Source organism: Pseudorca crassidens, chromosome 3, assembly GCF_039906515.1.
Source record: "Pseudorca crassidens isolate mPseCra1 chromosome 3, mPseCra1.hap1, whole genome shotgun sequence".
Classification (NCBI taxonomy): Eukaryota; Metazoa; Chordata; class Mammalia; order Artiodactyla; family Delphinidae; genus Pseudorca; species Pseudorca crassidens.
The window spans coordinates 144731933-144747199 of NC_090298.1; the positions used below are offsets into that span (position 1 = coordinate 144731933).

General features: G+C 43.2%; 1 protein-coding gene across 1 annotated transcript in view; it reads right to left on the reverse strand.

Moving 5' to 3' along the window:
* The window catches only part of ATP6V0E1 (ATPase H+ transporting V0 subunit e1), a 34935-nt gene extending 19910 nt beyond the window's left edge, over nucleotides 1-15025 (reverse strand). The window contains exons 1-2 of the mRNA XM_067732835.1: nucleotides 14841-15025; nucleotides 9882-9929 (exon numbers count right to left, since the gene is read on the reverse strand). Of these exons, the coding sequence (XP_067588936.1) occupies nucleotides 9882-9929; nucleotides 14841-14944 (152 nt within the window). The 5' untranslated portion in view covers nucleotides 14945-15025. The remainder of the gene's footprint in view (nucleotides 1-9881; nucleotides 9930-14840) is intronic.
* Between the last annotated feature and the right edge of the window lie 242 nt (nucleotides 15026-15267).

Consider the following 15267-nt stretch of genomic DNA (forward strand, 5'->3'; position numbering starts at 1 on the left):
GCAAAAAAAGGATCTTTCTTTTAAGAAGAGAAATAGAAAAATCCACAATCATAGCTGGTGATTTTAACACCCTCTCTCAGTAATTAATAAAAGCAGACCAAGAAAAATCAGTAAGGACAAAGAAGATTCGAACTACCTTGACCTGATGTTTACAGAACACTCTACCCAACAACTGGAGGATATACATTCTTTTCAAGTGCACATGGAATGGTTATCAAGATAAGACCACATGCTGAGCCATAAAATATATCCCAATTTCAAAAGACTGAAATCTTACATAATATACCTTCTGATAAGATATCTAGAAAGGTGCCAAATACGTGGAAATTAAACACCACAATTCTGAAAATGAAAATACAGCATCATCAAAATTTGTAGGGTCTAGGTAAAGTGATGTTTAAAGGGAATGTTACGGTATTAAACACTTACATTTAAAAAGAAGGAGGGATGGACTTCCCTGGTGGCGCAGTGGTTAAGAATCTGCCTGCCAATGCAGGGGACATGGGTTCAATCCCTGTTCTGGGAAGATCCCACATGACATGGAACAACTAAGCCCGTGTGCCACAACTACTGAGCATGCACTCTAGAGCCCGCGAGCCACAACTACTGGGCCCACACGCCACAATTACTGAAGACTGCATGCTCTAGGGCCCATGTGCCGCAACTACTGAGCCCACGTGCTGCAACTACTGAAGCCCGTGTGCCTAGAGCTTGTGCTCCGCAACAAGAGAAGCTACCGCACCGCAACGAAGAGTAGCCCCCGCTTGCCACAACTAGAGAGAAAAGCCCACACACAGCAACGAAGACCCAACGCAGCCAAAAAATTAAATTAATTAAATTAAAAAAAATAAAAATAAAATAAAAATAATAAAAAGAAGGAGGGACTTCCTTAGTGGCACAGTGGTTAAGACTCCGTGCTCCCAATGTAGGGTGCCCGGGTTCGATCCCTGGTCAGGGAACTAGATCCCACATGCATGCCACAACTAAGAGTTCACATGCCACAACTAAGAGTTACCATGACACAACTAAGGAGCCCACAAGCTGCAACTAAGGAGCCTGCCTGCCACAACTAAGACCAGGCACAACCAAATAAATGAATTTTAAAAAAAGGGAAGTTTAAATCAATGCTCTTAGTTTCCACTTTAACAGCCTAGAAAAAAAGAGCAAATTAAACCCAAAGTAAGGAGAAGGAAACAAAGAAAAGAGAACTGAAATAAATGAAGAGATATACCATGTTCATTATCAGAAGACTCAATATTGTTTGCTCTCTCCAAACTTATCTACAGATTCAACACAACCCCAATTAAAATTTCAACAGGTTTTTTTGTTGTTGTTGAAACTGACAAGTTGATTCTAAAATGTATATGGCTATTTTAGAATAGCCAAAATAAACCTGAAGAACAAACAGAGGACTTACATTTCCTGATTTCAATATAAAGCTATAGTAATCAAAAGAGTGTGGTATTATCATAAGGCTGGACAAACAGATCAATGAACAGAATAGACAGTCTGTAAATAGACTCACACATATATGGTCAAACCATTTTGAACAAAGATGCCAAAGCAATTTAATGGAGAAGGGAAAGTCTTTTCAACAAATGGCGCAGTGACCACTAGATATCTGTATTGGGAAAACAAAACAAAACAACAGCAACAAAAACAAAGCTTGACCCCACCATTTTAGTGCCGGTGGCCCTTGGAAGCAGTCTTGCCTAACTGCCAAACCCTCTCCAAGGTCAGGCTATAGCGGAAAGCCTTTAGGTCCAAGTCCTTGCTTAATAAGGTAAATGATAAGAAGTTGTTCAACAGGTCTCATATCTTTGTTTATCTCAATTTTTGCCGGAAAAAAATTTTCCAGACCTCCCAGGACCATCTAATATGACCCAAATCCCATTCCCAGACTGCTCTGCCCTTCTCAACACTCGATCCAACTTCGCTCCCTTTTGTTTCTCCCAAACCCGTGCACTGTCTTCTCTGTAACTTGGTCAGTGATCTGCCACTCATACCTTCTATTCTCACACTTCCCCAACTCCAGCATCACTGAAGCCGGGCTCCCCCCTGAGGCTCTCTCAAGCTGAGAAGGCTGCTTATTCTTACAACAGACAGCTCAGGCTTTGGCAATGGCATCAATAACTTCTTTGCTCCCTCTGCTGCCTGCAGACAATTCTCTCCCACTCTCACGAAGAACTGCCTTCTGCTTGGGTATGCGTGCCTACTGACTTTACTACCCTCTCATTTGTGCCAGTCACTCCCCCTTATTTGACAGAGGAGGCTTGAGTTTGTCCTTTGCTGGCTCTTCCTCATCTCTACAACACCTAAATGTTGGCATTCCTCAGGTTTGGCCCTAACCTCTCTTCTCTTCTCTCGCCATCCTTCCCTTTGGTCAGGTTTCTCCACCTTAGCACTACTGACATCTGGGGCTGCATAATTCTGCACTGTGGGGAGGAGGGCTGCACTGTGCAGCGTAGGATGTTCAGCAGCATCCCTGGCCTCTACCTACTGGATGCCAGCCTCATAGAAAACCCCTGTCTTAGGCAATTACATGCACTCGTATGGCCTCCAATCTCTCTTCTTATATCCAGTTTCCTATTTGATGTCTCTTAGAAGGCTCACAGGCATCTCAATCTTCGCACGAACTTAACTGAAGTTTTGTTTTGAAATTTGTCCTGTCCCAAGTCTTCACCATCTTGGTAAATGGCCCAATCCAGAAACCAAGGACCCACCGCTGATTCCTCCCACCTCCTCCACCTGCAGGACCAATAAATTCTACTCCCAAATTAGTTCTCAAATCTGTGCACCCCCTTTATCTTCACTATCACCACCTCAGACCAAACCACAAAGATTCCTCACCTGAATGAATGCCGTAACCTCCTAACTTGTGGCCCTGCTTCCACTCTGGCCTCCAAGCAGCCTGCTCTCCACAGAGCAGCCAAAGTGGTCATCTGACCAAATCACTCCGTTATTTACAATCTGAAAAGATTTCCTATCTACTTAAAATAAAACCTAAACCCCAAGCCCATAAAATCCTACATGACCTGGCCCTCACCTAAATCCCAAACCTACCACTCCTCGCCTCACTATCAAACCCCATCACACTACCCTCCCAGAACATTCCAAGCTCCTTACCTCTCAGTGCCTTCGTGTTTGCAGAAGACCGGGCCTCCAGCTGCCCCCATGGCTAACTCCTCCTCCAACAGGCTTTCTGTGAGCGCTCTCAATAAACCCTCCCTCCCTCCCACCCCTTCACTGTTCTCTATCACAGCACCCTGTTTGGCTCCTTAAAGCACCTTCTCACCTTGTCTATTACAAATCAAGAACAGCTTTGCTGCTACTGTTGTTAACCTGCTTGTCTGACTCCCTTCACTGGACTGTCACCTCTAGGAGGGCAGGGACGTGGTTCTCTATCATAAACCCAGGAACTGGCACAGAGTAGGTATTCTACGAAATACTTACTAGTTGAATTCTAGGGCAAGATGGGTAACAAAGCTGTGGAACACACAGACAACTATAAATGAGAGATACAAACAGAAAAACCCACGAAGGCAACAAGCAAATTAGCTAAAACAGAACATGGCTTCCTCTGGCTATCCACCTGAGTTCCAAGCTGAAAGGAGGAAGGGCAGGAGGACTTCATATCTCAGGAACAAATTTAATTTTAATTACCCACTGTTTTCCAGGACTGATGCCGCTATTTCCTTTTATTAGCAGACATCACCAAACAAGACAGGAGAGAGACACACAAAAATTACCAATCTATGGAGAGACAAGACAGACATTTCACCTACGCCAAACACATTTCCTGTCTGAAGGAGCTTCAAAGCTGGAGATGAAGACAGACCCCACCAACCAGCTAACAGAAGGTCATATACAGGTGCTTCTACTGGCCAAAGGTGAGACAATTTGAACACCAAAGAGATACTAATTATATTGGATTGAAATACATCAAATATGTTTAATTGTATCAGATCATAATGATACTAACACAAAACAAAAATCATTACTCACCACTGGAAGATGCTAAGGAAACAATTTATTATTTTGAAACAGGTAAGCAGAGAGAAGAGCACACATATATCCTAGCTTTTCTTTGTGAACCGTTTTTCAGTTATTTGAATGACAAAATAGTTGATGAAGTAAATCTTTATGGACATATTCTAGCTAATGAATAAATAAGAAGTTATAGAAATAGAACATCATCAGTGATGCCAACAACACAAAGAAAAGTCAGACATGATGTACCCCTGATGAAAATATCAACACCATTTATAAAACAGACTTAACAAAAAATTGAACCTGAATGTGATCTAGCCCCTAAGTATGACTACCAATTTACAGGAAATACAGAAGAAAGAGGATTATGTTAAATGACACCATGGGTATGCAGTTAATAAGGAACAGACTCTGGAAAACTATGGGGCAAACAATCTGGGTTTTTTTCTATTAAAATATGCCAGGAAAAAAAGAGATTTGGAGAAGAAACCAATAGAGACTTGAAAGACACATCGCTAATCGCAATGCAGGGTCTTTATGAGCATCTTCATTCAAACAAACTGTAAAATAAATATATAAATAAAGTATATGAGACAACTACAGAAATTTAAATGATATTTGATGATATAAAGGAATTAACTTTTTTTGTGTGATAATGGTTTGGGGCTATACTTGAAAAAAGAATGATTACTTTTTAGAGATATACATATATTGAAATATTTACAGATAAACTGATGTCTGGGATTTGCTTCAAAAAAATCTGGGGTGGAAAGCGAAAGTGTGTGGGGATGTAACAAGAGTTGATAATTTTTCAACATGGATGACAGACACGTGAAGGTTCATTCATTACATTATTCTACTTTTGTAGAGAGCATACAGTAAGTTTTAAAAGTCCAAAAACAGAAAGCTTAAAAAACAAAACAAAGCATGCTATAGTAAAGAACATTCTAGAAACTGACTAGCTGTGGGTACTTGGTGGGAAACCAAAGTGAAGAACCCTGGCCCTGGGAGGTAATCATGTCCTGTCCTCAAACTGGCTCTAGAGGCAGGACCAAAGCAAGGTTGGGCTCAACTGTGGATCTGCAAATTCCTAGACACGTAGGGGAAAGTGTCTGAAAGCTGTGCAGGTCCTGTGAGATGGGCAGTATTAGGGGGCTGGAGAAGTGAGTGAGGCGGACTCGTTTGGGGGCCACAGAGTAGGGGTTTGGGAGAATGAGTAGATGAGGAAACCTCTTGGGGAAGTGATTGGCGGCTTCACTGGCTCTCTGTTTTGCTGCCTCTCTCCCCTCCCTGAAGAGGGCAGGGAGGGGACTTCCCTGGTGGCACAGTGGTTAAGAATCCGCCTACCAATGCAGGGGAGACGGGTTCGAGCTCTGGTCTGGGAAGATCCCACATGCCGCAGAGCAACTAAGCCCGTGCACCACAACTACTGAGCCCGCGAGCCACAACTACTGAGCCCGTGTGCTGCAACTACTGAAGCCTGCTTGCCTAGAGCCTGCGCTCCGCCGCAAGAGAAACCACCGCAATGAGAAGCCTGTGCACCGCAACGAAGAGTAGGCCCCTGCTCACCACAACTAGAGAGAGCCCACGCGCAGCAACGAAGATCCAACGCAGCCAAAAATAAATTAAAAATATAAATGAATTTATTTAAAAAAGAGGGCAGGCAGAATATTTCTGCTATATATCCAGTGCCTGGTACACAGTAGGTTCATTATAGTACTATTAGTATATATTATTATTAACAATAAATAAGTTGAGTGAATGAACTCTAATAAGGCCCAATAAAATGAATGCTACAAAGGCAATGTAAGCAAACTGTGCTTACAAGTAACATATAGTTCTTTGAATTAAAATAATTTATTTTTAAAAATCACTGATAATACTATATTTTTCTTATCCTTTGTTATAAGTTTTCACACACAGCATCTTATTTAAAAATTTACCAAACCACACTACAACATAATCACGCCAAATATTATTCAGCCTAGCAGAACCAAGGTCTCCTGGTCTCCTAGTCAACATTTTTTTTCCTGTATCACTCTGCTGGTAAGATTTACAATTAGTCAAGTGCTAAAGATACAGCATGTTTTCCAAGAAGCAATTGTACCTTCACAACACAACACTAAATTTCTACTTTACCCCTAGGATGTGAGTTTTGTAACTCTGGGTAAGCTACAACATAACCCGACATTAACAACTAACCAAAGACCAAGAGAAAGTATAGAATAGTAACTAAAAGGCCTGTATGCTTAAGAAACAAAAGTGATCTTGTGCCTTAGAGAGGAAACCAGATGTAGAGCATTCAGACTTTACTCTGCTGAGCTAGCAACACAAGCTGGTTGTACTGGCAGAGATCCTGATTTATTCAGAGCTCAAACAAGGTTCGGCTGGCGGAATCTAACCTTCAACTAGAACAAACTGGAAGGAGGGAAAAAGTGCCACAAAGAGAAGGCAATTCAAAAGTCTATGAATGTATTGCAAAACATGACTTTGTTTAGGAAATCTAGTTTCTTTGGGGGTGTCTTAATTGCAAATGAGGTATTTTCAAGAAACTATATGTACTAGTGCCAAACAGTAAAGTGTCCTTTGAATTTCAAATTAAATTTGTTACAGAAATCCCACCCCTTTGTGGAATAAGGATGTAAAATACTTGGGATTTGAATTCCACCTGTATGCTTCAGGCAGATATTTCGCTAAATAGGATATATGATCAGGTTTCAAAGAAACAAAAGAAAAAAACAATTGCATAAAGTCTATACCACCCAGCTCATTTCCCCATAAAATGGCCTCCAGAAGCATTTAATGTTGGAACACTGTGTACTAACTAACTTTATTAATACATCGATGACAGTACTGACCCACTGTCAATAGAGCAGTCACCAGCACATTGGGACAAAGGAAAAAAGCTAGACAGCAAGAGAGGTAAGGGCTCACAGACTGTCCTCAACTAAGTCACTAATACTCAAAGTGACACCATTTCCAACCAAGTCCAATTATTTTATTTTACACTTGAAAGTGAAGATAGGAGGCATGAGACTGACAGGTCTCCTGCCTGTTTTAAAGACAGTATCAGGGGCTTCCCTGGTGGAGCAGTGGTTAAGAATCCGCCTGCCAATGTAGGGACACAGGCTCGAGCCCTGGTCCGGGAAGATCCCACATGCTGCGGAGCAACTAAGCCCATGCGCCACAACTACTGAGTCTGCGCTCTAGAGCCCGCAAGCCACAACTACTGAGCCCACGTGCCACAACTACTGAAGCCCACGTGCCTAGAGCCTGTGCTTTGCAACAAGAGAAGCCATGACAATGAGAAGCCTGTGCACTGCAACGAAGAGTAGCCCCCGCTCACCACAACTAGAGAAAGCCCGCACACAGCAACGAAGACCCAACACAGCCGTAAATAAATAAATAAATTTATTTTTTTTTTAAAAAAAGAGAATAACAGGAAAATTAACCAGATTTCAAAGACGATGGAGGACCAGAAAGTCACAAAACATTTTAACCTCATCTTGGTTTAATCTCAAGTCATTCCTCTGCTCAATAATTTTGTCTTTTTTTTTTTTTTTTTAAGACCCCACCACTAACCTTACTGCTCATGCAGTAGAGATCAAAGGAATGAAAACAAAGGCTTTTTCAATTACAGGACCACTCCTTGGCTCCTGGATTGATTAAGGGCTTCCTTGCTGTAATTTCTAGAGGAGATTCGGTAGGATAGGCTGGTACTCAGTCACCCCTACTTAAACGAGGAATTCTTGATGATGCATGTACTGCTTCTCATTTACTCTTTAGAGTTAAACACAGCTAGGATAAGAATGCCCTCTATTCGCTACATGTCAGACTTCCATTCTGGGGGCTGAGCTATGACCTGAAAAGGCCTCTTTTTTACCTTTCTAACTAAAACGAAAAGACTAAACAAGCCAACTGCATAAAGTCTCATCACATAAGCACTCGTATCAAGGCAGTCAAACAACATCATCATCATTTAGCCAAACTTCTATAGTGCTATATGATTCAGCTTTAAACACTTCAAGTTGCACTGAAGCAAGTGACCGAATGGCCAGATAGCCAAAATTCATGGTAATAACTCTTTGTCAGGGGCAGATTTTGATCTATGCCAACAACCAGAACTGGCTCATACCCACAAACCTCTTTGAAAAACCTTAGTGCAAAAGTCCCAGGATACAAGAAATTCATAGATTCAGAGCCACAGCCTTTCATCACAGGATTAGAATGCTGCTTCCTACCACATGTGGGCACTAAGCAAGAGTTGGCCATCACCAATACTTTCCATATAAGGAAGTCTCAGGAAGCTAGCAAGCTCTCTTTAAAAAAAGAGAATTGCTGGTTCTAAACTCTTAACAGGCAATCCCTAAAAGGATAAATTCTATGGTATGTGAAATATATCTCAATTAAAAAAAAAAAAGAAAGAATAGTTCAACTGGGACTTCCTTGGTAGCACAGTGGTTAAGAATCCACCTGCCAATGCAGGGGACATGGGTTTGAGCCCTGGTCCAGGAAGATCCCACATGCCACGGAGCAACTAAGCCTGTGCGCCACAACTACTGAGCCTGTGCTCTAGAGCCCGCGAGCCACAACTACTGAGCCCGCACTCTAGAGCCCACGAGCCACAACTACTGAAGCCTGCACACCTAGAGCCCGTGCTCTGCAACAAGAGAAGTCCCCATTCGCCACAACTAGAGAAAGCCCGTGCAGTAATGAAGACCCAATGCAGCCAAAAATTAATTAATTAAAAAAAAAATAGGGCTTCCCTGGTGGCTCAGTGGTTGGGAGTCCGTCTGCCGATGCAGGGGACACAGGTTCGTGCCCCGGTCCGGGAAGATTCCACATGCCGCGGAGCGGCTGGGCCCGTGAGCCATGGCTGCTGAGCCTGTGCGTCCAGAGCCTGTGCTCCGCAATGGGAGAGGCCACAACAGTGAGAGGCCCATGTACCGCAAAGAAATAAAAAATAATAATAGTTCAAATGCAGTTTTGCCATTTTAAACAGTATTCCAAAAATATATGTTGAGAAATTACCTCACATATCCCAAAGCTTTCATTCAAGTTTATATAATCTATTCGAACAGATGCCAACTATTATCATACTTTGATACAGTGTATAATGAATTGTTTAAAAAAATTACCCTTACTCTACTCAATCACAATTCTAGCTCAACTTCTATTCATGAGATAAAACAAAAGTTATAATAAAGAATGGCAGGACTTCCCTGGTGGTGCAGTGGTTAAGAATCCGCCTGCCAATGCAGGGGACGTGGGTTTGAGCCCTGGTCCAGGAAGATCCCACATGCCGCAGAGCAACTAAGCCCGTGCACCACAACTACTGAGCCTGCGTTCTACAGCCCATGAGCCACAACTACTGAGCCCATGTACCACAACTACGGAAGGCCACGCGCCTAGAGCCCGTGCTCTGCAACAAGAGAAGCCCCAACTCGCCACAACTAGAGAAAGCCCACGCACAGCAATGAAGACCCAACGCAGACAAAAATAAATACATAATAAAGAATGGCTTTATTGGCTTCATAGTGAGAAATTTAAGTGAAATGAGTAGGCTCAAATACTTCACAGTAGTAAAATATAAAGCAGTACGATGACAATTTCTGGCTAATTGTATGATTGAAATTTGTGCCAAATAAATTACACTTGTATTGCCAGAAGAACTGAGCATCTGTACAGTTCTTAGGTATATATCCTGAACATAGGAAAAGTGTTCTTTTCAACCTTAGGATACCATTTCTAGATGTTACACCAGGAACAAGCCCCAGTGAAACAAAAATGTAAAGTTTCATGACAATCATGCTCCACGTATTTAACTTTTATTCACACATATGATAAATACCAGGAATAACTGCTTATTGTTTTAGGAAAAAACTACTTACAAGAGATAGCAGCAAACGGAACAGGTCACCAACATGGTGATGATAACTCTGGAGGAAAAAAAAAAGTGCAAGCATTAGATAACTAGCAAACTATGCAGACTTTGCAGGAGGTTTAAGTTCCCTTCCCAGGTGATCAAACCTGGCAAGGATTGCACAACCAGGAAAATACATCTCAATCTGTTCAAACACCAGAGACAGCAGGGTGCCCTGGGGTGCACACAGCAGAATTCTACGGAAGTCATTAACATTTGTATTTAAGGGAATGTGTACTGATGCCACAGTTTAGGGGTCTAATCCAAACCCATCTGAAACTGAACACAAAAGGCTGTACTGGTAATAGCTTTGACATCCAAGTAACTGCCCTATTTGGTATATGAAATGACACTATACTGCTAAAAATGTTACTGAGTCCAAGCTCGCTCTGCTCACCGCACGACAGGCCAATGAATCGGAGACGAGGTGTTGAGGCAAGGGATACGACTTTATTGGGAAAGCCGGCAGCCCGAGAAGATGGCAGACTGGTGTCTCCGAAAAACCATCTTCTCTGGGTCTGGATGCCAGTTTCTTTTATAGAATCAAAGAGGGAGAGGCGGTGAGGAAGTAAAGTAAAAGGGCCATCAGTCTTGCAAAACATCTGGAATGACCAGCCTCCGTGAGGGGATGTGTTAGTTTCTTCTTTTTTGCAGCCATTCACAGGTAAGCAGGGCTAGCAGAGGGACAGGGTTCCCTGAGGCAGGCCATTATGTATGATTATAATAACAAAAGCAATGAAAAGCAAAGGTTAAAGTCAAAGAAACAGATCCAATGTGGAGTCCGATTTAGCTCTTCCGTGTTACCAAAATATGACTTTCTAGCCTTGACCTCTCCCCATCTCCATTCCTGTCTGAAAAATAGTTAAACCTGGATCTCTGATCAGCTGAATTTCAACGTTTAAAAAATTGAATTCATGATATTCTTTTCCCATTTCTCTTTCCAAATTTAAATCTCCTACTCCAGAGAAGCTCTGCCATTTCCACCCATCTGACCCACCCCTCCAATCTGTCATCTTTTTACTCATGCCTCCCCTGCACCTTCAGTCACCAAATGCTGTGGATTAGTCCTTTGAAGCAGCTCTCCTTATGCGGATTTTTTTCCTTTCTATTCCCATCGTTAAAATCAAAATTTATCAGGTCTGCCTGGCTAACTGCTGGCAGATTCAAAACTTTCTTCCTTCCCTTTCATTCTATCCATACAATCTTTCATTCATTCTACAATCACCTTGGGTTAATCTTTCTAAAATATTCCTTTCATTACATCACTCTGCAGCTTATCACCTTTCAATGCTCCCCCATCATTCACAGGCGTGACTTCCAAAGACGGGGTCTCCACACCCCATAGAGTAAGAAAGACTATCTCCTAGAAGGCAGGGGGCAAATATCTGAACTCCTATATATATTATGTTTAACTCATCCTTTAGAAATTCTGTGTGTGTGCATATATTTTCTGTGGTTAATACACTGGCTTGTCCATTCAACAGATTCAGAGTGACTTGTATGCACCAGGCTCTGGGGAGAGAGGAGTGAACAAAAGGGATGAAAACCCCTGAAGTTTAGCAAAGCAAAGGTTCCTGGTGAGAGGGTATCAGGCATTCAAAGAGGACAGAGGCCAGTGTGGCTGAGCTGAGCAAGGACAGCCTGGTAGGAAGTGAGGTCAGAGGTATCTGGTAGCCTCTGAAAGGAAAAGGGAAGCTATTTTGGAGGGATTTGAGGAGAAGACTGACAAAATCTGACCCAAATTCTAATAGGATCTCTCTGCAGGGTGGAAATAGACTAGGGAAGAGAAAGCAAAAGGAAAAGCAGAAATACCAGTTAGTGGGGAATTGCACCAATGGACCACTCTGGTAGCAGTGCCTGTAGTGAGAACCGGTCAGACTCTGGATATATCCTGAAGGCACATTCTTCAAAACATGTACCTTATAGTACATATATAAATAGGTATTGGGGGTTGCACATCATGTTTATTATTCTCCATCCCAAGCTTCTGCTCCTCTTCTTCCATTCCCCTGCCCCAACCTGGAATCCCTCCCTCAGTCTTTCCCTTCCCCAAAAGACCAACTCAGAGATCGGAAACAGCTGAGGCCCCTCTGTACTATTTGATTAATAGTTCGATATCAAACGCTCCCTCATGGGAATTCCCTGGTGGTCCAGTGGCTAGGACTCCACGCTTCCACTGTGCGGGTTCGATCCCTGGTCAGGGAACTAAGATCCCACAAGCCGCACGGCACAATGCAGCCAAAAAGAAAAGAAAAAAAATTTTTTAATTAAGATATCAGTTCCTAATGTGCTTCATTAAAATACCAGTTCCTAATGTGCTTCTTCTAAGTTATTGCCTGCTGAAGAGTTTAGGGGTGAAGTTTCATGATAACTGCAATTTACCTTCAAATGATTCAGCAAAATTACGTATGTATGTATGCACACCTGGATTCACAGACAAAGCAAATATAAAGCAAATATGAATATGTCAGCATTATTGAATCTAGGTGGTGTTATACAACACCTGTACTACTCTATTTTTCTGAATGTTCAAAAATGTTATGTCTGAAAAAATTGGAGCTGACTGAACTGTAACACTAATCCCTGTGCTCTGTCCCCATTCCCTCCCCCACAACTACTGCTAAGGGAGCCACTGTGAAAAAATCTGAAGCTTTCAGAGAATCTGTGGATTCCTAAAGAGGAGAATGGGAAATCATGAAAAATAGGAATGGTCAGGAACCAGTACTCCAGGTACAGACTTCATTTTATCCAGCCCTTTTTCAGTTGTAGAAAAGATGAGAGTAAGAGGCTTGTTTTAGGTTATACATAGATTCAGAAGAGTTTTTCCCCTTTTGCTCCCTTTTCCCCCCAGCTTCATGAGGTCCTGAAAACCTCCTAATCACCCAGGTTTCTGCATTCTGATGTGCAGGGATCTCAGAGAAGAGGATTTAACAGCAAAGTCTCCTTTCTTCCCTTCTCACACAGCACCTTTACTTAGCTCCTTAACGAAGATGTTTTTAATCCTTCAAATCAGAAATGCTCTCCCGTGTTAAAAATTCACCATAGTCCTTGAATCAATTCAGCTCCTTCGTGTATTTAAAAAAAAAAAAATCACTTGCAGTCTTTTCAGAAGGTAAAGGGGAACTAATACTAATTCAGTACTAATATTTCCATTTTACAATGAGGAAACAGGAACATGGAAAAGTTAACTAAACTATCCAAGGTCATAGGGATCATCCAGCCGGGAGCAGTGTTTCTCAAAGTGTAATACAGTAACTCCTAGGAGACACCTAGTGTTTTAAGACCTGCTCAATCCTGCCAAGAGCAGGAAATACAAGGACTGAGGTGGAGGCTATGAATTAGATCCAGATAACATATCACTAGCAGGTCAAACCTGAATAGTGACACTAGGGCTAGGAACTGAGTAGCCCATGGACCACTGGAGGCGTTTCATTACCCCGGGTAACACCAGTGGCATCAAGACCCAAGGCTGGGCATGGTGGGCCCCAAATGGGGGTCTTCAAGAAAGGAGTGATCAACACTACCAGAACATTAATAAATGCTTTCTGAGTATGAAGGCTGGAAAGGAAGACAGACAGTGGGTAATGAAACAGCTGAAGACAGAAACACAACAAAAGAGTACTATGTTGTTCTCTAATTCCAGTAGGAGAAACAAGCCCAAGGAATTAAATTTGGTTAATACAAATTGTTTTAATAACCCCAGAATTCTGACACTCTAAATCATCTATTACAGGCTGGAAAGATGACCCTATATAACTGACGTTAGGGGTGGGGTGGGGAAGAGGAACCTAATACAGTGAAATGACAGAAATTCATCCACCATTTTTCCTTTTTAAACAAATTATGATTTACTTGTAAGCTCGATGGAAGTAACAGGTCTAACACAGTTTATTCCAGAGAGCAAAAGGGGTTCAGGTCACAAAACATTAAGGAAGTAATAGCATTTTCTTTCCTTTAATAAAGGCAATAGACTTATCCACTCAATAACTTTTTACTGAATGTCTACTCTGCATGCAGAGCACTGTGAAGCCACCAATTCGTTTCAAAGAATAAAACAAGAGATGGTGTTCCCCCAAATCTGTGACTTCAGTCTAAGTTTCACCCCACATGATCTTGCCGCCGAGGAAAAAATGACTAAAAGGCAAAGAGGAACCAGAAAGAGGGTGTTCCAAAGCCCCTTTGAAGATAAGACTCTGTTTCATACTACAATAAAAAAAAAGTTTACTTACAAAACAGATAAAGCTCTAACAAAGAAGTCTGGGGGAAAAAAGTCTTTCTTAACCAATCATTCTAAGAGCTTGTTACACTCACATACAAGGGCTGGAGAGCCCTTGGAAAGGTATGACGCAGGGGTTTCTAAACAATACCTCCGACTCTTTGATAATTAATCTCGCTCTAGATCAAGCCCCAGCTAGAGCCTGGCGCCCACTAGATGCAAGGCCTGGGCTCAACGTTGCTGCACAAGCTTGTCCTCTGCAACTGCGACAGTCTGTGAGGCAGAGAGATCAATTTCTGTTTTATTTATTTGATCCGTTCCTTTAAAGTTTAGGCAAACGAGGCCTCATTTGGGTGGACGGCAGGGCTAAAGGGGCGACAGACGTCTAGGGACGAACCCCAACTTCTCCTTGAGTCTTTATAAACCCATTTCCGACTGCACCGTCCCCACACAGAGACGTGATGAGAAAAAATTCCCCTACAACTCCTTCCCAAGGAGGGTCCGCCGGAAGTCACCCTCCTCACGTTCAGGCCGGGAGACACTGAGGCTGCTGCGATAAGGAAGTCGAGGGGCTGTACGGGGGTCGGGGCCTGACTGGAGGGCAGGATCACCCGGGCAAGGTCTCCGACCGGTGCGGAATCGCCCCCTCCCCCGCCCGGCTCTGCGGGTCCTCACCGCGCGTCCCTCCCCAGGCAGGCCTGGCGCACTTACCCCCGGTTGGGACCCTTAGGGATGAACCAGGGCACCAGGAAGCCGACGAAGCCCCAGAACACGCTCATCACGATGAGAGGCACGGTGAGGCCCGTATACGCCATGGCTGCTGCGGGAGGTGCCAGCCCCTGCCCCGCCGCCTCACTGTGGTCCCACCCGGAAGTGTCAACACCGGCCGCGTGACCTGCGCGCGCAAAGACCCGCCTCCCGCACCCCACGTGACCTCGCGCCGGACTCCGCCCCGCCGGGGACCGGGAGACAGAGCCCCGCCCACCCCCGGCCGGTCTTGGGGTCCTGCTCCTTGGAGGGACATCAGTCACCCCAGACCCCCAGAGGTAGGGGTAAGTCACCAGGGGCTCAGCAAAGTTTTCTGATACGAAGGTGACCCTTTTAAGAAAAGAGTGTAGGTATTTACAGCTTTATCTTA